Source organism: Bidens hawaiensis, unplaced genomic scaffold (genome assembly GCF_021521415.1).
Source record: "Bidens hawaiensis isolate Kalapana, Puna unplaced genomic scaffold, B.hawaiensis_p1.1 tig00008636_1, whole genome shotgun sequence".
Lineage (NCBI taxonomy): Eukaryota > Viridiplantae > Streptophyta > Magnoliopsida > Asterales > Asteraceae > Bidens > Bidens hawaiensis.
Window position 1 is genome coordinate 484,166 of NW_027491624.1, and position 23,922 is coordinate 508,087.

General features: G+C 35.0%; 1 protein-coding gene across 1 annotated transcript; it reads right to left on the bottom strand.

Moving 5' to 3' along the window:
- Nucleotides 1-18,176: 18,176 nt before the first annotated feature.
- LOC143529686 (hsp70 nucleotide exchange factor fes1-like) lies at nucleotides 18,177-22,153 on the bottom strand. Its single transcript, XM_077025422.1, has 8 exons — nucleotides 21,964-22,153; nucleotides 21,103-21,194; nucleotides 20,825-20,975; nucleotides 20,585-20,712; nucleotides 19,831-19,989; nucleotides 19,561-19,746; nucleotides 18,484-18,681; nucleotides 18,177-18,409 (listed from the first exon to the last, which is right to left on the bottom strand). The coding sequence occupies exons 1-8, from the start codon at nucleotides 22,151-22,153 to the stop codon at nucleotides 18,389-18,391; spliced, it is 1,125 nt and encodes a 374-aa protein (XP_076881537.1). The 3' UTR covers nucleotides 18,177-18,388.
- Nucleotides 22,154-23,922: the final 1,769 nt, after the last annotated feature.

The following is a 23,922-nucleotide window of genomic DNA, read 5'->3' on the forward strand; positions in this document are numbered from 1 at the left end:
TAAATGAGCTTCGGATTCTCCTTGCCCGGATGCAGCCGCGCGTCGAGTTGCTTTGTCGTGAAAACGACAAGTTAAAGGCTGCGCGTATGCAAGAAGTGGCTCAGGCGCGGGCTATCCGGGAGGAGAACAGGAGACTTTCCGCAATTGCTGCGGAGAAGGAAAAGGCCTTCAAGGCCCCCGAGGTTGAAGTGCAGGCCCGGCTCGAGGCCCGTTCCAAGGCTACCCAAGCTGTTAACGAACAGCTTCGGTTGGCTAAGGAAACTGCGCGGAACGCGACCGAGAGGGCCACCAAGGTTGAAGCCGTTGCTGAACCTCTGCGCGCCGAAAATGAGGAGCTTAAAGCCAACAAACTAGAGAGGCTTCAGCAGGCTCATGATGCTTTGGCTATGGAAGACGCCAAGAAGCTTCAAGAGATCTTGGATCAGAGGGGTATGCTTGACCATACTGAGCGTAAGCTGAAGGGCGTTGAAGAGGCTGCTGCTAAGGAAGTGTTGCTTGCCAACCTTAACAAGAATGAAGCCGAACGCGCCCGTGACCTAGCTCAAGCTGCCCTCCAAGAAGCTCTGATTACCAAGGAATGGCTTCTACGAGAAGCGTTGTCGCAGGTATGCGTAGCATCATAATATCTTTACGCTTTTCTTTGTGCTTAGAAAAGGTTTTGATACTTTGTATTTTTTTCTTGTAGGTTGTGCATCGAGTCTTCACGAATACATCTTATGAGATGCCATGAGCGCAGCCCTCAACGCTTCTCATGAGGATGGGGAAAAGGCTGGCTTCCTGCTTGGTCTAGGGTTTGTTGAGAAGGGCATCCCGCCTTCCAACTTCCCTCTATATGATGTGGATACTGAAGCTGCCTATGACCAAGCAGTGAACCAGTATGCTGCCTTCCCGCATCCGGTGGTGGAGAAGGTGAACGAGATTGCTGCTGCTGATGATGGGCTAACCATTCTCAAGACTTTCCTTGAACCGCCACAGCCAACTGATGGTGCTGGTACAAGTGGGTTTGGAGGGAGTGGTCCTGAAGTTTGAACCTTGAGATCCCTTCCCACCGTTAGGATAGATTTATATTTCTGTAGGCGGGTAGATACCCAGCCATTCTTGTAATGTTTGAATTTTTTATGAAATATAAATGTTTGTGCGGGTAGGACCGCCAATTTCACTGGATGACTTGCTTTATAAACGTTTTATGACTTGCTCATGCATATTATAGGTTAATTTGGCACTTGTTTTGCCGCATAAACAATATATGATTCGCTTGTGCATACTTTAGTTTAACTTAGCAATTTTCCAAGTGTTTTGAATAAGTTAACCGTTCGACGCGTGGTTGTCAATAGGTTAGTGTTCAGTTTCCTTTATCATGATTGTGCGGGTAGGACCGTCACTTTCATTTAGTGGGATGACCAGTCTTCACCTATAACTGACCTGCGTGAAGGTTTGCCGTTTTTTGTGTTTATGCGGGTTTTGCCGCCGTCCACACGCAACGACGTCTCCACTTATTTATGCGGTGAATACCGGCATATCAGTGTTTTGAATAAGTTAACCGTTCGACGCGCGGTTGTCAATATGTTAGTGTTCAGTTTCCTCTATCATGATTGTGCGGGTAGGACCGTCACTTTCATTTAGTGGGATGACCGAACTTCACCTATAACTGACCTGCGTGAAGGTTGTCCTTATCTGTTATAAATTTTTATCGTTTTTTGTGCTTATGCGGGTTTTGCCGCCGTCCACACGCAACGACTTCCCCACTTATTTATGCGGTGAAAACCGGCATATCAGTGTTGAATAAGTTAACCGTTCGACGCGCGGTTGTCAATAGGTCAGTGTTCAGTTTCCTCTATCATGATTGTGCGGGTAGGACCGTCACTTTCATTTAGTGGGATGACCAAACTTTACCTATAACTGACCTGCGTGAAGGTTTGCCGTTTTTTGTGTTTATGCGGGTTTTGCCGCCGTCCACACGCAACGACGTCTCCACTTATTTATGCGGTGAATACCTGCATATCAGTGTTTTGAATAAGTTAACCGTTCGACGCGCGGTTGTCAATAGGTTAAAGTTCAGTTTCCTCTATCATGATTGTGCGGATAGGACCGGCACTTTCATTTAGTTGGATGACCAAACTTTACCTATAACTGACCTGCGTGAAGGTTGTCATCTGTGAAATTTTTGCCGTTTTTTGTGTTTATGCGGGTTTTGCCGCCGTCCACACGCAACGACTTCCCCACTTATTTATGCGGTGAATACCGGCATCAGTGTGGAAAGTTTATAAGTATAAATGTAAGATCATCAGCGTCAATGTGATAAGGAGAATCATTTCCATTAGAAGTGGCTCTAGGCCTTTTCTTTACAAGTTTGGAATTGATCTACATGCAGCCTGTGTAATTGAGCTCCCTTCCATGTTCTTGGGATGGGAGTGTCATCGAGCCTTTCGAGCCGATATGCACTTGGTTCGGAATCTCGTTGTTTACGCAGTATGTAGTCTCCAAAATTGAAGCTGCAGTTTTATTCGTGTTTTTCCCAACTGGGGTTCAACACGCATTAGCCTGCTCAGCGTTCATTACGCCACGAGGTGCGTGAACGTCCCATCTCTGACAAACGCTTCGATGATGTCCTTCAAGTCTAAGCATTCCTCGGTGGTGTGGCCTCTTGTCCTGTGGAAGTCACAGAATTTGCTTTGATCAGCGTTTGGACGCTGTCGGATAATTGGAGCCTCTGGCCATGGGAGCCTCTCAGTGGCGAATATCTCGGTGACGCTTTTGGTGAGTGGCGTCCATATTGAGTTCCGGTTCGACGACTGCATGTTGTCCTTTCCGCCTAACCGAGGGTGCGAGCCGGATGAGGTGTCAAAGTTTACCCTTGACTGCCAAATACCTAGCTTCCTCTTTTTGTTTAGTCGGGCGGTAAGGACGTTGTTTTCTCTTGTTTTCTGGGTGTAGAGGTTTGTACTTTGGGGAAGATCTCTACCCAGTTGCTTTTCCGTTTCCGCGAAGCGTTTAGCTGCTGTCATGATGGCATCCCATGTGGATGGCATGCCGTCTTTACCTGTTAAGGTGCGGATGAGCTCTGGATCTTTCGCGCCCTGGATGAAAGCAGCGCGAACAAGATCTTCGCTAATAGCGCCCAGACTCAGCTTCTTTGAGTTGAAGCGAGTGATGAAGTCTAGCAAAGATTCATCTTCCTCTCGGATGCAGTTGAGGATCGTCCATTGTTCTTCAGTGTACTTTCTTTATTGACTGAAGTGTTGGCTGAACTTCTGTTGGAAGTCTGCCCAATCGTAGATGTGGTGGACCGGTAGACGGTCAAACCACGCTCTAGCCGCTCCAACCAGCGTCATCTGGAACATATAACACCACGTGGGTTCCGTCCAGTTGCTGACGGTTGCCCCCGCTATGAATCTGTTCAAATGATCGTCTGGGTCAGATATACCATCATAAGTGCCGATGTTGGACATCTGTTTGGCACTTCTCGGGGCGATTGCTTCCGCAATGTCCCTTGCAAACTTGGATGTTCCCGCATTTGCAGCAGTTGTTCTAAAGGTTTTGAAGAAGTCGCGTGGGTTTCCCCCCGCGTTCCTTGGTTTGAAGGTTTCTTCGAAATTCCTTCTCGGTTGGAAGTCCGTTTCCTTACGCTTCCCTTTCGCTCTATGGCTAGGGTTTGTGTCGGTGTCGGATTCCTCCCGACCATCGTCGGAGTATTCGCACTCACTGCTCATGTTGAGCTGTTGTCGAGTGCTTCCAAATTCGTCAGCCTGTTGGATGGAACGTAGGCGTTCGTCCAACTCAGCTTGGAATTCCTTCTGACGTGCTTCCGCCCACGATTTAACTTGTTCAAGTGTTTGGCGGGGGAGCCTCGTCTGTTGTCTTTCCACCTGGGTATCAATGAATCCCAGGGGATGATTGTTTACTGCACTTGCCCCGGCTTGGGTAACCGGGGTAGTGTTCGTAAAATTTACTGCACTTGCCCTGGCTTGGGTAACCGGGGTAGTGTTCGTAAAATTTGTGTACTCGCCGGTGTTCCACCCAGTAGCTGGGGTTGTGGTTACAGGGGTTTCTTGGTCACTCGCTGGCTTTGGGACCGGAGTAACGTTAACCATCTTTCCAGAAGTTTTGAAAAAAACTGAAAAAGATTCAAGTTCTAACTTTTATGCACGGATGGCGCCAATGAAGAAACACTAATCGACCCCGGGCAGATTACGGATAATCTGGGGGTTAAATAGATGTTTCCCACGAGGGTTAGTTCCGGCAAAGATGGTTGTTCTTCTGATGACCTGCAAAACAGACACCATGAGCTCGTCACTGAGAAGGGGGGGTACCTCCTTGTGACCACCCTCCGGCGTGAGAATCAGACTAGATTGCTCTTGAATATAAGTGTATATTAAGAGAAATGACTAGAGAGAAGATGATAATATATGAAGATATCAGATGTGATCAGATATGATACCGTTCCAAGGTGTTGGAGTATTTATAGCCGAAGGTAGGTTTCCAAGCAGGTACAGCCGGCTGAATAGTATTCCTGTTCTACCAACTGTGGGCTACGCACGTGCCATGCTGATGGTTGGTGGGTAGGCAGCGGCTGATAGTGACCAGGCCGGCTGTGTACTATTCCTTTTCCACAAACTGCAGGCTATGGACGTGCCCCGACAGGGGTTGGTGAGTAGGCAGCGGCTGATAGTGACTTTAAGTACTAGAGCGTGCTGCCCGTCGTACTGTTGTCAGTGAGCTGTCGTAGCTTTGGTCAGATCTTTTGTCCATACCTTGGCAGGTACAGTACAAAAGATCCTCCAGTATCGTACGGACTGGCTCATTTGGGCGGGAGTATTCCCGGCTTTGGGCGGGAGTGTTCCCGGCTTGCTCATTCCTTCTTCAGGTGACTACTGAATTATTTGAGTTAGTGCCTTGTGCGTGTAGCCTTGCTGTGCGGGTTGCCTTCCCTGATGGCTAGTATCCGTAGCTGCGGGAACAGGCGGAGTACGTCGACCATTGGGAGGCGTTTCCTGCGAGAGCAGCTTGCGTACTGCGCGTAAGGACGTCGCGTCTCTGAGCATGGTTGGTCCTGCGGATCCAGTTGGTCTTTGCGCAGACGTCCCTCGAGTCTTGCGAGTTCAACTGCGCAGACGTCTCTTCGAGGTGAGTCTTGCGGTTCCAACTGCGCAGACGTCCCTGTTTAAGGAGTCTTGCGAGTCCAACCGCGCAGACGTCCCTGTTCAAGGTGAGTCTAGCAGTTTGTCCTATTATTTTCGTCATAACTGGCCAAACCAGACCGTGAACAAACGCTCAAATTCATTCGCACCTCTTCAAGTGATTTTTCTTTCAAGGCATCAGCAGCTTTCATGGCCTTGATTTCACTATGAGCAAGCCCCAACTCCCTATCTTTCTCTGCAATACAAACCAACCAAAAAAACATCAATTCGCAATCGTCGTTCTCGACCAACTTTTCTAAACAAAACACCATAGACTCACTCACCTTTAAGCAAGTTGTGCAACCTGTTGAGCTCCAGCACAACAGGGTCAGGTTGAGCAAGAAGCACACGCTCATGACCAAACTCTTCGAATCCCACCATTTTTTGTTTTTTTTCAAAATGCAAGAGGATGTTGTAAAGATGATATTTTAGGATATGGGTATTGAAAGAAAGAAAGAGTTGGGTTTTGTAAGGAAGAGAAAGTAAGGATGATATTTTGCCATAGTTTGAAGCAAACGCCATGAAAGGAACAAACCATGAAAGCCGGCTGGCATCTTGATGGTAATGTATCCATTTGTTTCATTTTCACCATATCTTTATTATTTTAATGCTAAGTTTATATTTAACCTTTTTTTAACATCTTTAATTATTATCTGTATGATGAACTGGAATCTTATTTGCTAGCTAGTGTGAAAGTAAGAAAGAAATAATATAAGGTGGTAGTACATGAACCAGCTTTTAATATCCAGTTCATTTCATCTAAGGTAAAACGCTATTTTTGTGCTGGATAGGATAGGGTGACGCCATCATCAATTTGCCGGCAATAGTTGAGCTTGCTATAGGCTACAGCATACTTTGACTAAACAGATTACAACCATGTAAATACAAAGCTAAATCTCCTATAGTTGTGGAGATGAAATCAATATTAAAATTATACAAATCATTCAATCAATCAATCATACCCGGTATAAAATCCCATCAGTAGCAAAGTTATAAGTAGGGTCTGGAGAGGATGGGATGTGGAAACACCGTACATTTATTCAACAGAATAGAGAGGTGGCTTTCAAAGAGACCCTCAGCTCTAAATATCATATGTATGAAAGAATATAAAAATAATCAAAGTTCAACAGTAATATAATTAATAATAACAGTTAGTAATAATAATGATATATATATAGATATAGATATATTGAAAAAAAACTACATAATATATAAAAAGAAAATAACATAATGACGTGTGATCAAAACAAAGTAAAGAGAAGCCCCTAAGGTATTACTTTCTTCCTAAAAATCATTAACCTTAATTCTACGTCTCTAAGAATTCCTTTCATCAACCATGTCTTCAGAGAGGTTTAGGTCTAGCAAATCATGCATAATTCTTTCATCCCAAGTCAATTTAGGTCGGCATCTACCACTCCTCCCCTCTATATAAATATGATTTGTATAATTATCAGTCATTAGACTTGAATATGGTATATGTTAAAGATATAAAATTTCAATGTTAGACTATGTATGGGCTAACTTGAATATGGTATATGATAAAGAGTCACGTCATTGTTATGTAGATATTGAGACTTTTACTAGCTCACCCTTAACTATGGTGTTGTGATTTAACTAAAAATCAATTGTTTCCTAATTATTGTTTTCAATTTTAATTTAAATATATTTTTTATTAAAAAATAATTTTTTATCATCGTCATTGGGCTCGTAATTCAACCATAGATGCTCTACTAAATCCGATAAACGATTTAAATTTGTGTCCATATGTCGTATTTTCATTAGAATACCTAGTTTTTCATCGTCATTTAGTTGTGTGGTCGGCGGTTGGACATCAACGTAATGGCCTTGAAATGGATTTTTCCAAGTCCTCAAATATGATATTATGTAAAATAATGCAATTATAAATAATGTTTCTTAATCTTTTCTTTGGTTGTACATGTGTTGGTTGAGCAATGACACTCCATTGTTTCTTAATACCTTGAATGTCAGTTCGATATCCTTTCTTGTCGACTCATGTTTTTTTCTTGAAACATATATGTTAATCATCATCCCAGCATGAAAAACTACTCACCAATGTAGATCACTCAGATAAATACCATCAACTAGATAATATCTGTAAACATACTCGACATCATTTGTATTGAATGATGCCCCGGATACAGCTTGTACGCCTTCGAACACATACGATGTTTGTATAACAACATTATCATTGTTTTCGTCAGCCATACCGAAGTGCACATATCAAATCTAAAGATCATATGATGAATGCTTCAAGCATTAACGATTGAGCTTGATGATCATCCCAATGATGACCTTTCAACCTATTGGAAAGACGGCTCACTCCTGGTGTGTGCGATTAAGGTTACCAAGCATCCCGGGAAACTCGTGTTCTTGTGATGGACCTCATACATCTTTTGTGTGTCGCTAAAGGTCAGATTTCTCATATATCTCTTTCTGTTGGGATCAATAACACCTAATAATAAAAATAGTAACAATAACGCATTCACACAAACATTGAATACTTTCTTGAGACACCTTAGTCCGGCATCTTTAACTACTCGTTTATTGCATCGCTCGAAGTGTCGTATACAGCTGACGATTTGCGACCGTGCATTTTTGCACATCAGAAAGTCTTCGTTTATGTCTAGTATCCTTCTTTTGTTGTAATAGGTATAGTAAACCTGGTGTAGATGTGTTGATGGCCCGACTCGAACACGAGTTTCTTTATTGCATTGCTGTCTTTTATCATACTATTTGAATCGACCAACCTGAATACTTTAACACCGAGTTTTTATTGATGTGAATGCCGAGAAAAACTAACACCAAATAAAGATATAAATAAACAAATAAAAATTGGGCTCCGCCTGTTGTTACCTTATCAGCATGTCACCATTTAATGCATTTACATTTTTTTAGCAGTTAAAATCTTATATATTCTCACCCTCAAAGGGGATCGAACCCAAGACCTTTATCATCACACCAAAAAAGTATAGGGTATTTAAAACATTTACATACTAGATAAAAATATCTAGTAAAATCAACTCATGGCAAAATCATCATCTTTACTCATCACACCTTATATAATTTGTTTAATAAAATTAGTTGCTAGATTTTCTTAGTTTATTTTATAAATTAAAAAAAGATAACTTTTATAATCTGTCTGGATATACATACGATGATTAAAGTAGATGATAGTCATGATACTATAAAATTTTAATGTAATGGCGATTTAGAGGATTAAATCCAAAAATAGATTCACGTGACCCAATAAAAATCCTCCAAATATAGGATTGACTAATATGGAAGTGTTAGAAATTTGATCCCCTAAAGCCATCACTATCATCAACTACAAATTACTGTTTTTCTTTTGACACGTTGAAAAAGTTGTTCCAAAAGGCAAGCTATTGAAAACGCTAACCTTGACATGGTTTGTTAAAGTCGATATTGATGATTAACATTAATCTAAGTGCGCACGGATTAGAGTCTTTGCACCATCTTTCTTGCAAATGCAAAGTTGAATTCGTCAAGAACATATGATTAATTAAATTTAAAAGAATCAATAATTTACGGGCCAAAATGCAAGGAATAATAGATGTATAGTTGTGTAAGCCAAAGTTAGGTTAAGCTTTAGGTTTAAGTAGATTAGTATCTGGATAGATTTCATATTTTCAAATTCAAGATAGGATGACGATGAATTTTATTTGGACAAAGTAAACAAATAAGCTTGAAAATAGATCAATTTGAACGGATATAATTTGAGTTAGGTTAGAATTAGTTGACCCATAAGTAAAGAACGGAACCGTCTCAATAGATTAAATTGTGTGGCAGTTGAAAATTTTGATTCAAATGGTAATTGCCAGTTTTAGATTAATCATTGAGTACATAAACATCTTATCTGATAGAATTATATGGCCATTGTCATTGGAATCAAAATAGATTAAAATTGGGATCGCCTCGAATCGAAATCAATCATTTAGAGCAGCTATACAATGATTTTCCCCACTTTTACTTAGTTTTTTATATATCTTCTTTTCTTTTCAATTTTTTTTGTGTGTGTAAAAATGTGTGAGTCTTGATTGAGTAGTTTACATATTTATTTAGAAAGTCGATTTAATTATTATGCAATCAATATAACTTTTTCATAAATTTCTTGACATATGAAGTTTAAACTTACCATATAAAAGAGAGTATGACGCAAAAATAAATAAATAAATAAAAATAAAAATATTCTTTAGTTAAGTCAAATCAAATTTTCTAATTCGATTCCCCTTCAAACTCATTCATTTTCGAAAAATCTAATTCAAGAAAACCGATTCAAATAACAACATAAAACCACAGTCTTTTAAACCCTAATCCAAAATTACTATACTAATTAAAAGAGTCCATTTACAGTTTGAGACTAAGTATTTGTTAAATTAATTATGGAATTTAATAAGTAGTAAATCAAAAAGAAATTATTGTTGATTGAAAGCTCTTTTTGTTTGCTTAACCAATAAACCCTCCTAGTGGTAGGAATCCATCTTTCAAACTAAATAATTACGTGTAAGTATTAAAAAAAAAATACAAATATTACGAAATATATTTAATGAAGTGGCTTGAAAGAACAAAGTTATATTAATTCAAGATAACATTTTGATCACATCATCTATGCTTGAAAGCCATGATGAAAAATATGAAAAACTATTGAAATAATTGTATAATTAAATTCAAGCCGTGACTGGATTACTATCTTGGAATCTTGATTAGTGACTAATAATGGACAAAATACTCCACATCCTTACCAACAACACCAAACACCAAATCCATTTGGACCATATACATATCCACTATAACATCGATCATCACACTTTTATACTTTATATGTATTCTTAGGTTTTGTGATGGTTTTCGAGAGAATATGACTTAATTGAGTGGGTTGATTTATCCATAGAAATGTGGTTGGATTTTGATGCTTAGAACACTTATCATAAGATATCAAAGATGCATAGATAGGATGATATATAGCTCCTGAATCCTGATATAACTTGAAATGGAACCGATGACCGACTCATAAATATATTTATGTATTGAAATATTTTGGAGTCGGTTGACTATCGCTACATAATAAGTTTTTATGTTCGGTCCAGTCAGGTCTTGTTAAAAAAATAATTAAATTAAATTTCATATGATCGAAAAAAATACATGAAATGTCATTATAAATGTAAATGATCACTACGAGTTTTATGCTATTTTATAAATTATAACCGTAACACCATTTATAGAGATATTCCTATGTCATTCTGGCATGCCGGACGGGTGAGAGGTCACTGGGCCAGACAATCAAAAATTAGAAGGCAAATTCAAAGTGACGATTGTCGGTGATTAGAAATCAGAAGAGGCCACACGGGCTGTTCACGGCTTGTGTATTTGTGCCAACCTTGATTGCAATGGGCTAAAGTGCTAAAGCCTAAACACCGGCTTGAAAGTTAAAACATAAAAACATGTGGCTTAATTAAAGTTTGACAAAACAGCAAAACTAATCCTTTATGTTTGAAAGTTTTTTCAATGGACGTTCTTTAGCAAAAGAAATAGCAGAAAACATACTTCATGTTTCAAATCCCTTGCACGTTACGTCCTTTGACACTAACCCGGTTAAAAATGTTCGTTAAATCTGGTCATGTGCCTTGTACATGAGGATACTTTGGTCATTTTACCCCTTTAAAGATTTGATCTTTTAATAAGAAAAATACTTTTATTTTCAATAAAATAACAAATATATAAATAATCTCTCTCTCTCTCTCAAACATCATCCACCGTCCCCTCCATATCATCACCGCCGGCGTCTCCACCCACAACAACCACTCACCGCCGTTTACATGTTTCTCTAAAAACCATCACCCACCATCTGCTGTCGTCTCCACCCACAACCACCACTCACCGCCGGCCGCCTCCATCTCAATCAGAATGTAATTTAAGGTTTTTATTGATGGAAGATTTTGGGTATTTTTGGTCAGATCTAGGTTTGAAACCAAATAAAAAACGATGGTAATGATTGACGGAGAAGTTCGCTCAAGGGAAGGTGTAAGTGTCGGAGCCGGTGGTGACGAGAACGGCGGGAGTGGTTGAGTTGGTGGTGGATCTCCATAACGTGGTGTCTGTGAATATGATTTGGGGGAAGGTGTGAGTGTTAGAGTCGTCACTGTTGCTACATCATATCTTCAAGCTCAAGGATGTGTATTGTGGATTTAGGGTTTTTAATTTGTGGGAGTTGCAGATGGAGGTGGCCGACGATGAGTGGTGGTTGTGGGTAGAGACGCCGACGGTGAGTGGTGGTTGTGAGTGTGAGAAACAATCCGTTCAAGAAGAAGGGAAGGGGGGGGGGGTTAGAGAAAGAGGATTTTTATCTTTATTAAAATTAAATGTTCTTTTTGTTTTAATTATTAAATAATGCGTAAAGTTACCAAATTACCCTCATGTGCATTGCACATGGTCAGGTTTAACGGAAAAAATTAACCAAGTTAGGGCCAAAGGACCTGACGTGGTAAGGTTTTTAAACAGAAAGGATGGTTGATGGCATTTATCTTTGGAAAGGACATCCACTGAACAATCATGTGAACGTAAAGGATGAGTTTTGCCATTTTGTCTTAAAGTTTTATATACATTATATTAGGGTTTAAGTGACATTAATTATTTAGATTTGAAAATTCATAAAATTATCGTTTGCCATTTAAAAAGGAGTTACAGCGTAGCTTGTTGTTCGTTTAAAAACTTGTATGTTTATAGTTTTATCTATAGTTTTTGAAGAAACTAAGACCAACTGTCTAGATGGGTCGCCCAGATCGATCGGCCATAACAATTAAGTTTGGACTAAGTTTTTCTGACACATAACCGTATGATTAGATCTTCAAACATTCAGTATGATGATAAACATTTAGTATGATGATAGACTTAAAAATACAAAACTTAAAGGGTTTAAAAGAAGGTATTACATGATATCTAATAAATTGTGTTTATAAAGGTTTATAAAGGTACTTGTACGTATTATAATTGTTGGATTCACGTACCTGAAAAATTATTTATCTTTGGTTTTTTTATAAGAATATATAGATTACAAAATATTATTTATTTATTTCTTGGCCGGTTTTATATCATAAAGAGAGAATTCCACAAATGGTACCTGTGGTTTGAGTCAAATTTTATACATGATTCCTATTGTTTAAAACTTGCGTGCACTGTCCCTAACTACTAATTTTGGTTTCATTATTAATCCAAAAAGATAACCCAGTTAACTTTTGGTGTTAAATGTTGCATTTAAGGGATAGTTTGGTTCATTTAATTATTTCATCCTTCTCTCTTTCCTCTTATATAACAAAAATTCTTTTTTCACATTGATCCCCAACCTCAAACCTCAAGATCATATCTTCTAATCCTAAAATCAAAGATTGTTCATTGTTAAAAAGATGTATCAAATCTTCACCATATATTGATTACTATGTAATTATGCAATTTGGCATTATGTGATTATGTCTTCTTTGTTCTAACTATCATGAGTGGTTTCATGGAATAAACTCAACCAGATTTTTAAACCATGAATCTGTTATCCAACCAAAATGTTTTAATAATCAAAAGTTATATTTAAACATATTATAAGCAAGAGTTAATTGCCACTAAATTAATAGTTGCACTTCTTTTAATATAACCTTCATTTAAACAAACTTAGCATAAACTCTCAATATACTTTGAAAGTTGAGTACAAATTCTCGCATATGGCCATTTAATTAATATGTGGCCACAATAATCAACAACATTTTAAATGCATCTTACAAATCCATCCCCAATGTCACACGCGACTGGAAATAAATGATCTCAATAAAATATCTTATTTACTTTACCGGAAACAATTGAATTGATAGTTAAAAGAATATCATTATAAGGTACGAAATTCAACTCAAGCTGGTACAATTTTTGGAACAAAAAAGAACGATAGAAAATAACGGGAGAAAGAGAAAGATGAAATACTTAAATGGACCAAATCACGTGCAATATTTAACATCAAAAGTTAACTTGGTTATCATTTTGGACCAATAATAAGGCCAAAGTTGATGGTTAGGGATTATACACGTAAGTTTTAAACATTAGGGACCATGTATAAAATTTGGCTCAAACCACAGCCCACATGAACCATTCATAGAATTCTCTCCATCGTAAACTGAACAGTGTTTTCAAACCGTAAGCCATAAACTGAATTGTATTATTCCTAACCCGATCTAATCCGCCATTATATCTCAGTTTAATCTGTTTTTGAACAATTAAGAGAATTTATTATTGTTTGCTTAAAGCCTTAAAACACCTTACAACTTTTCCATCATAGTATCTATCATACAAGATACGTTGAATCTAGACGGTCAGCATTGGTGTCACGTGCAGAATAAGACTGAAGCAACGTGTCAAAATTCTAAGATTCTTGTACTTGACTCTATGACCACATATGACGTATTTGTATGGTTTTTAAGAATAAGTTTAAATTGGTATGTCACCACCAGCTTAATTTATTTAATCTTAATTTATTATATGAATTAAACCATAAAAGTACTAATGCTATAAAAAGTGCTAATGAACGATGATGGTATTAAAATTTTACAAGTAAACTAAATTTTCTATCATACCATTTTAAAGGTCATATGTCCAACGCAAACGACGATGCATGGATATATATCGGTTAATCTATATTAATCTCATGTGAGTTTTTCGATGACAGCTCTCATGGTTATGTATAATTTGAACATAAATTATTAAGTAAGAGGTTATTGTTGCATTTTGTGGTTATATTAAAGCATACTAAAGAAGTAGATGAAAAGAGAAATTCACATTTCGTTCATATAGCATATGTACAAATAGATAGTTGTTGGGTAAAATTTGTAAATAATGGTGTCCATGGGAGTTTCCAACATGAGAAATATAAATTCATGTAGAGAATAAGACTAATGGAAGTTGAGAGGCCAAATGACTATTTTATCAAAGATAAAATAACAGGGCGGTTAATTTTATTAAAAGTTTATATTTATTTGCTTAAAGGGGGTCGTGAACACTATATAGGAGTGTTGGGTCATAATGGAATAGAATTTGGAAGAATTAGCAAACTCTGAAAATGCTCAATTATTTGATGTGAAAATCCTATAAAATAGGGATACATTAAAATTTAATATCCAATTTAAAAAGAAAAAAATATTTATAATTAATAAACAATTTTATAGTAAAAAAACATTAGCGGGTCATGGGTCACCAAATCCAGATAGCTTTTAAACGGGTTATAACATATCATTTATTTATGAAACCATTTCATAATCAAACCCTAAGTATATTATTAACTTTCTTACAATAAAGAAAATTAAAATCCAAAAAATAAATATTAAAAAACGAAAAATGTAAAACAACCATTCTCTCAAACCATCAAATTGCTTATTTGTAAATGAAGGCTTCTCACGCATTTGACCCGAATTCACGGGTAAAGGTCTCACCAAACGCAGATAGCTCTTAAACGAGTTATAACATCTCATTATATTAAAAATTAATCTCATCAAATATTTGATATGAAAATCTTATAAAATAGGGATATACTAAAAATTAATATCCTATTTTATTAAAAAAGGATATTATTTATAATTAAGAAACAATTTTATAATAAAGAAAATAAACGGGTAATGGGTATCACCAAATCCAGATAGCTTTTAAACCGGATTATCATATCATTTATTTGTGAAACCATTTCATCATCAAACCTCAAGTATATTAATTATTAACTTTCTTACAATAAATAAAATTAAAATCTATATAAACATTAAAAACGAATAATGTAAAATAACCCCCCGTAATACGGGGGATAAAATCTAGTTTATTATATAAATTAAACCATAAAAGTACTAAGGAATTAAACTATTAAAAGTACTAATGAACTATGATGGTATTAAAAATGTATAAGTAAACTAAATTTTCTTTCATACCATTTTAAAGGTCTATCTATCAAACGCAAACGATGATTTATTGGTTAATCTATATTAATCTCATATGAGTTTTTCGGTGACAGTTATTATGGTTAAAAAGAAAATGTATAATTTCAACATAAATTATAAACTAAGAGGTCATTGTTGCATTTTGTCTGGTTATATTAAAGCATACTAAAGAAGTAGATGAAAAGAAAAATTCACATTTCATTCATAAAAATTTGTAAATAATGGTGTCCATGGGAATTTCCAACATGAGAAATACAAATTCATGTAGAGAATAAGATTAATGGAAGTTGAGATGCCAAATGACTATTTTATAAAAGATAAATAACAGGGCGGTTACTTTTATTAAAAGTTTATATTTAATTGCTTAAAGGGGGTCTTGAACACTATATAGGAGTGTTGGGTTATAATGGAATAGAATTTGGAAGAATTAGCAAACTCTGAAAATGCTCAATTTTTTTTATGTTGACCACAGTATGAGTTTGACCACTTAGAACATCAGTTACGATAAATATGATTCTGATTATTAATCTAAAATGTGTATTGGCATATGACATGCTTTGTAAAGACATGTCATGATGCCAATGAATTTGGTCAATTGACATTTTACTTGTCAATATTAAAATACTAGTTTTAGAGCCAATCTCACACACGGGATAATTTAAATTATAAAATTATAAATAAAACAAATAATTACATAGCATATATGAAAAAAAAATGTACTACATCTATGCTTGTATCTATACAATGTGTATATAAATTGATTTTATTTAAATGTCACACACGAGATAATTTAAATTATAAAATTATAAATAAAATAAATAATTACATAGCATATATGAAAAAAAAATGTACTATATCTATGCTTGTATCTATACAATGTGTATATAAATTGATTTTATTTAAATGTCACACACGAGATAATTTAAATTATAAAATTATAAATAAAACAAATAATTACATAGCATATATGAAAAAAAAATGTATTACATCTATGCTTGTATCTATACAATGTGTATATAAATTGATTTTATTTATATCACAAAATTATTTTCTTAAATGAACTTAATAAAAAAATGCTCGTGCAATAACGTACCCAAGAATATTTCTTTCTATTGAAAAATTCATTCTCGGTGCCGTATATGTATAATTGAAAGACTTTTGGTTATGAACCATATTTGGAAGCTTCTTATTCGACAGTAGTTCTAACCACTCAGTTTAAATACAAAAGAAGCGTTACCTTTATTGATATATTTATCAATTTACCACTCATTTAAGGAAAGTAGAACATTAAATTGTAACAATGGATGTTCTTCAAGAGCTATGTTTTTCTGAGCTACACCATGAAAATGATTCTGATAAGTTTCAGAGGGCTTCTCGACTTTTTCATAATGACAACATAAAAAATAACATGTTAACCCATCCAATTTTGTGAATATTTTGTTTCATTTGAGCATAGTTTTCCATGACATGTTTCCCATACAACATTCTGATCACCATTGAAGGAAAAATTAATGTTAACATAAATATTTCAAAATTGATAAAAGTTAGAAGCATTAATAGGCATGAGGGTGGTATGTCAAAAGTGTTCGCGGTTTTTTTTTACATTTTAATAGTTGAGGGAAAAATAGTCAGTTTGCCAAATCCCGAACCTTTTGATTATTTTAAAAAAATGCCCTTAAAAATAAATTTGAAACCCGAATCATGTTTAAAATTATAACTTTCATACTTTTGACATTTCAAAGTCAACACTTTGAACCCATAACAAATTTGACGATAAATCTATTTTACATTTTCCAACTTTTAAAAATACTCAAAATTTTCATTCTTGACCCGTAACAAATTTTGACCTAAATGTAGTTAACTTGTACCAAATAATTTATTTACCAACTTTTGACCTATAATATCAAATTTAAGTTCCATAAAAAATCCAAAACAATTTTCATTTAAGAAACATGATTTGTTGTTGATTTTTGAAATTCATCAAGTATTTTGAAATATGTAGTAAAATAATATGTTAATATTTATATTTATAAAAATATATAGATATTATATAAATATAGTATAAAAGAAAAGTGAATAATTATTGATTTATTACATATATTAGGATAAATTAGTTTTAGCGGGAATAAATTGTGAGAATTAACCAAAACATGACAAGTGTCCACATTTATTTTACTTTATTAGAATAGGTAGATACGACATACGGATCAAGATTTTTTATTAAGTGTTGATATATTAGCTACTCGTCAATAAAAAGGAAAGTGACATTTTTATGCAAACTCAATAAGATTGATCAATTTGAAGATTTACAAAGCAATTTGTTGTTAAATAAGTAACATAGAGCATAGCTAATATCAATAGTCAAATGTATTCAATACTTTATTCAAAAACTAAACAGAACTTGATAATGGAAAATTTTGGTACCTGAACATATCATAAGCAAATTTAAAAACTGTACAATATCATGTTAGGCTCCACTAGAGGTGTACAAAACCGGTTTTTTTACAAAATGAACTGGTTTTAAAATCAAACCGGTTTGGTTTTTGCATATTCAAAATCGGTTCAGTTTAGAAACAGGTTAAGCATAGAGGTAGCCAAACTAATCCGGACCAGTTCGGGTCGGGGTCGCTATCTAGTATGGTTATCTAGTATTTACCGATGTGAGATACCATCCTAACTGAACCAAAGCCTAATGTGGTAGGCCCGATACATGTGAATACAATCTTTGGCACCTAAGTTGAAGATGACCTATCAAGATTAGACCCATGTGTAACCCTCTAATAGGCCATCTTTAACTTGGACATGTTGGACTCACATGTTCACAGCCTATCACCTCAGGCCTTGAATTTGTATTATCAGCTGGAATGCAAGATCATATGGTCAACGCTTGGTCAAACCGGTCAAGTTAACTCATATAAACAGATTCTGAACACCCGATATTTTCGCATACTCAAATGACAGATAAACAAGTGCTAAAAGTTAACTAAATAATGAAAGCACCTAACTTGTAATATAAACTTTTACAGTAGTAAAACAGTCCACTAATATCTGCAACTAACAACATTTCATGTTCCTGTTTGATTCGATTTAAAACTTATGCTCCAAAACTCAACTGAAAACCAAACATTAGATTTAGTTATCATGAAATAAGACCCAAATTTCAATTCTTGAAATTGAATTTTGTCTGCTTCAGCTTGCTTTCCAGTTCTCAGAAATTACTAATCATGTTGGAACCTGTGAGACCTGCAGCCATCCACCAGTAAATACTAGATAACGATACTGATATATTTTTACAGTTAAGTCCATGCAGATGTTACCTTATTAAGCTTTTCAAGATAGATCAAATTAACTTCTTTGCAAAGCCCTTCAACATCAGCTGCATACTCTTTTCTATCTTCCTCTTGCTGCAATTGATGTCTCGTTCTTTCAAGTGCTCCTTTTAATCCACAGAATCCATCAACGACAAGAGATTCAGCTGATTTCAGCTTCAAAAGATTCTTCACAGCAACAAGTACCTAAAATATACCAAAACAATTTGTTACATATTACATGCATACATATAAAGGTTTGGTTTCTAAAGGCGTCAAAATCATAAATAACGTAAGGCATCAAGAGGTGACACGTGTATATGCGTGAGTTTTAGGGGTGAAGGGTATTTATGTCCATTTATGTACATGAGTTTCTGGCAACAATAAACATAAGTTGGATACACTATTGTAATGGTTAGATGGTAGAAACTCATTACAACACTGAATCAACACTAACAGTTAGACGCAACGTAGCAACCAACGGTGCATCAAGTATTTAAATATTTCTAATTTATACTCAAACATAAGAGAATAAATTTTCAGATATCTTATGTATATATATTTTTAAATTGGGGCATATAAAATCATTTAGCATTAAAGAAAAATGATGGGACTAGATGTCTAGATATAGATGAAAAGTTATATATAGGGTAAGGTTTAGTAAGAACACTAAATTATTGTAATAAACAAACCTAAATCACTTATTTTTTTTTATCTATTGCTAATATTTTTATAAATTTTCTTCTTACACAGGTTATATGTACAAAAAAAAAAAGTAATAATAAAAAAAATACATTAAACTATATTTTTCGTGTGTTTAAAAATTTTTAAACTCCTACCTACACATGACTTGCACAATTGCACACATGTAGGTTCTATAAATAAATGAAATTTGTTTATATTTTTATTTTGAATTTAATGAGTGATGAATAAGCATTGCATTTCAACTATCTTCTTATATTTTAAAATACAAAGATTTAAAATGTGAGTTTTCTGTTCTCGGAAAACACTGTGTTCCGCCTAGAACCCTCCCCCATGTATATGTGTGTGTGTGTGTGTGTGTAGAGAGAGAGAGATAGAGAGAACCTTCTCCTGAAGATCCAAATCATCTGATATTGTCAAATCAAGGACAGGAGTCACCAGTGCACAACTACTGAAAAAAGGAGGCTCGGGCCTGCTACTATATTCCAATTGATGTTCAGCCAGATCACCAACAAGTGACACCGATCTTCTATGCAGTCTAACATCAGCAGAAGCATTGCTCAAAACACCCTACAAGAACAAAGTTTTAACATCCAATTAAACAAAAAACTTAATAATCTTATTTTTCTCAATCAATCTCCCCACCTACATTACCTGAATCATCAAGTCTCCACCTTCTGAGTAGAACAGCCCAATGCCGTTCTGGTTGTTTCTAATAACTGATGAAACAGCATACAGTGCTTTTATGGATTCCTCTACGAAACTGGATTTCACCATTGTTATTAGTGTCGGCAATGCTCCTAGTTCAAGAACCTAAAATCCACACATATAGTTACTGCATCACACACAGTTACTGAGTTGCCATAGCCTAAATGATAAATGACCTTCTAGAAGCTGCTAATGAGTTACTCGACATCGGTTCGCTAAATGCTCAAATCGAGCTGAGCTTAATCGAGCTCAAGCCTAAAAATAAGGTTGTTTAATAAACAAGCCCAATCCCGAGCTTCACTTATAGAGCTCGAGCGGGCTCGTAAGCCTAAACGAGCTTATAAAAAATTATACAACAACAACAACAACAACAACAATAATAATAATAATTATTATTATTGTATTTAAAATTAAGATAAAATAACTAAAAACTATACATATAAAAAATTATTATCACAATCTGTCTAAAAAGTTGATATAAATATACATAAATTAACTGATGAAGAAATGAGCCGAGCTCGAGCTTGAATAACTATTCACAAACCAAGCTTGAGCTTTGGATAAAGAACTCGAAATGAGCTGTACATGAGCTCGAGCTCTTGTAAGTTGAACGAGCCGAGCTCAAGCCTAGTATCACTCGGCTCATTTACAGTTTACACCCCTATGAGCTTCAGATCACATAAGTAAGAAATTAGCAAACCTGTGCCTGAACTAAAGGATTGTTTTGACTGGCTTTACCAATAACCCATGCACAAGCCGTCCTTATTCCGGAATCTGAGTTAGTAAGTTCTCTTATAACCACAGAAAGATCTCCCATTTTGTGCAAATCTGAAAGTCGGTTCAACCGTAAGGGCATTGCCATTTTAGTGTTGAAAATGAGGTTTATAGTTAAAAGTTAAAACACTAGACAGTGCGAGACAAATATTAAAAACGCATGTACCGTTAGCGTTATCAATCGCCTCAACAAGTATCAGAAGTTCCTCTAACGCACGGTGATGGTCTTCCAAGGTCAAAGATGAATTGTTCAAGTCATCAATTGCAATTTTCATCAGTTTTGCGTCAGATGGCATTTCTAATTTCTCCACAAGTTCCTAAATGTTGAAAACAAGCACATGGTTATCATTTTCATAAATGTGCAGCTTTTATTTTAAACATTTGGTTTCTTTAACTATTAATTATTCCTGTAAGTTATCACATGTATGAATGTATGATTCTAACCTTGAGTTCCATTTGACGTTGATGCAGCTCATCCGCAGATAACTTCTGGACATCATGTGCTTTCAATTCTAACTTTGCAGGATCAGAGTGACCTGCAAGAAAAAACAAATATGAGACTCAATTGTTGTACTCATCTTCAAATTTTTTAAGCTAATTTGGTTTCTGAAGATTAGTGACCAAATTAAGATCATTCTCTGTCGTGTCCTAACTCAAAATCTATAAAAAAAAAAAAAAAAAAAAAAAAAAAATCCCGGATGCACTGCACATACGTCAAAAGTCATCTACATTGCCATTACCTACTGCCAGCTCCTTAACAAATGCTTCTTACTATACAAAGCATTTTCCAACTTATGTCTAGAAACCAAAAGTAAGTACTAGAAGTTGGAATGCGAATTTGTTACTAAACCTTCCATGGTAGTTAAAGTGAGTAGTGACAGGAAAGATAAATTCGACAAAACAATCATTGTTGTAAATTATATCTATTCAAAGCCAAGTTAATCAGACTTCTGTCCTGCTTTCTATTAGTAAGTTGCATGTTAGTAAGATCTAGGATGCTCAGTATTTGAGTCGGACTTGAAAACTCAAAATTCAATTCGAACAAATTTCGAATCAAGTACGGATTTGTAACTTTGATTTGAGTCAAATCGAATTTCGAATTCAAATTATGCACTTTCATTTTATTTTATACACACACACATAATTATATAAAATAAATCAAATTCGCATTCAATTATCAGAATAAGATATAACTAGCAGTTATGATCAAAATAAGCAGTTAAACATCTATTAATATTCCAATTTGCACCAATAATAATAATAATAATATTATAAAGAGAATAATGAGGTAGTAATTGTTTATACCTATGGCCCACTGTAACATCCCATCAAGGGACGGAAACCCGCCGTCAAGTTCTTGGTGATCATTTAACGATTCATCGGTTTCGGTGGTTCCAGATGACCACAATAGGCCGCCGGAAGCCGAGTTATTAACCGTCTCAGCCGCCGTTAACGCTAGCAGTAACATTAAAGTCAATAGCCTCCTCGGTTCCATTACAAGTTCCAACTCGATGATTCACTGGCTGTTGTGATGCGTAGTAACTTATTACTTCTCTAAGTTGTTACTGATTTGGGATTGGGATTGGGATTGGGATTGTTTATATGGGAGCAACTTTGTGTGTTTCTCAATGTCATAGGAGTGAATACCCACCAATCATATCTTGCCATGTGGCAAATTTGACTCAATATACCATCATCAATCCACATTTTAATTTTAGAAAATTTTCTAAAATAAGTGTTTTGAAAACAAATTTATACTTTTAGATATCATTTGTAAAAATTATAGAAATAGGTATTATAAGCTAGTTGTAACAAGTAGTTTGTAGAATAATTAAAAGTTGCCACGTGTCTTTAAATTAACCGTAAAGAACACGTTCACTAATTATTTACTCGTCACGACTAAATAAGTTTCATGCCTCGTAATCAACGCACACGAGTTATTTATAAATCCTTTAGTCGCGACGACTAGTTTACATTCCCTACACGAGTAGTTTATTAGTAGTTAACTCGCCACGACTAGTTTAACCTTATATTCTACTCGTCGCGACTAAATGACTTATGAATTAGTCGTGGGCATTGATTACGAGGCATGCAACTTATTTAATCGTGACGAGTAATTGATAGTGAACGTGCTCGTTACGGTTAGTTTAAGGACACGTGGCAATTTTGAATTGGTTTTTGCAAACTACTCGTCACGGCTAGTTTATAATACCTATTTTTAAAATTTTTTACAAATAGTACCTAAAACTAGAATTTTGTTTTCATAAATGCTTATTTTAGGAATTTTCCCTTTAATTTTTAGAGAAAGTTACTGTTTTTGTCAATGTGGTTTTAGGGTGGAGGCACAATGAGTCCTTAAAATTTTTTTTAACTGGTTGAGTCCCTGTGGTTTCAGAAACGAACAATTTGAGTCCCTGCGCTGTGTAATTACTAGTTTACCCTTTTTATGATCCGTATGAGTCCTTGTGGTTAAGTGATTGTTCAGTTTTAGTCATTCTTTAAAAATTTTCTCCAAATTAAAGAATTAACCACCAAACTATAACCGATCAAGCCATAATCAACTAACCAAATCATAATCAACTAAAAATAAATGAACCGAATTTTTTTTAACAAAAATAAAATATCCAAACTTTTTTTTACAAAAATAAACAAGCCGAACTAATTTTTTTTAACATAAATAAACGAACAAAACTTTTTTAACAAAAAAATACAAACCAAACTATTTTTTAACAAAAATAAACGAATCGAACTACTATTTAACAAAAATAAACGAACCAGACTACTTTTTTAACAAAAAAAAAGAAAAAAAAAACGAATCAAACTACCTTTTTAACAAAATAAACGGATCAAACTACTTTTTTTCTAAACTAAACGAACGTAACTACTTCTAAAATAAGTAATAGAATCGAACTCCACCTTAGTGCAAGCTACGGCGATATTTTTGCTAAAAACAAGTTCGGTTAGCTTATTTTTGTTTAAAATAAATTTGGTTCATTTATTTTTGTTAAAAAAAATTAGTTTAGTTCGTTTTTTTTTGTTGTTAAACATAAGTCTGGTTCACTTTTTTTTAAAGTAGTTCGATACGTTTGTTTTTGTTAAAGCGAATTGTTCAGTTCGTTTAGTTTAGTAAAAAAAAGTTGTTCGGGTTTATTTATTATTAAAGAAAAGTATATCGGTATTTTATTTTTGTTAAAAAAGTAGTTCGGTTAGTTTATTTTTCTCAAATAATTAGTTCTTTTAGTTTATTTTTATTAAAAAGTTGTT

Excerpts from the sequence above, each read along its gene's own strand:
- LOC143529686 (XM_077025422.1), bottom strand. The coding sequence starts at position 22,153 with ATGGAACCGAGGAGGCTATTGACTTTAATGTTACTGCTAGCGTTAACG. Across the intron at positions 20,976-21,102 it reads AACGTCAAATGGAACTCAAG|GAACTTGTGGAGAAATTAGA; the intron begins GTTAGAATCATA and ends TTCAACATTTAG. Across the intron at positions 19,990-20,584 it reads ATCCTTTAGTTCAGGCACAG|GTTCTTGAACTAGGAGCATT; the intron begins GTTTGCTAATTT and ends TGTGGATTTTAG.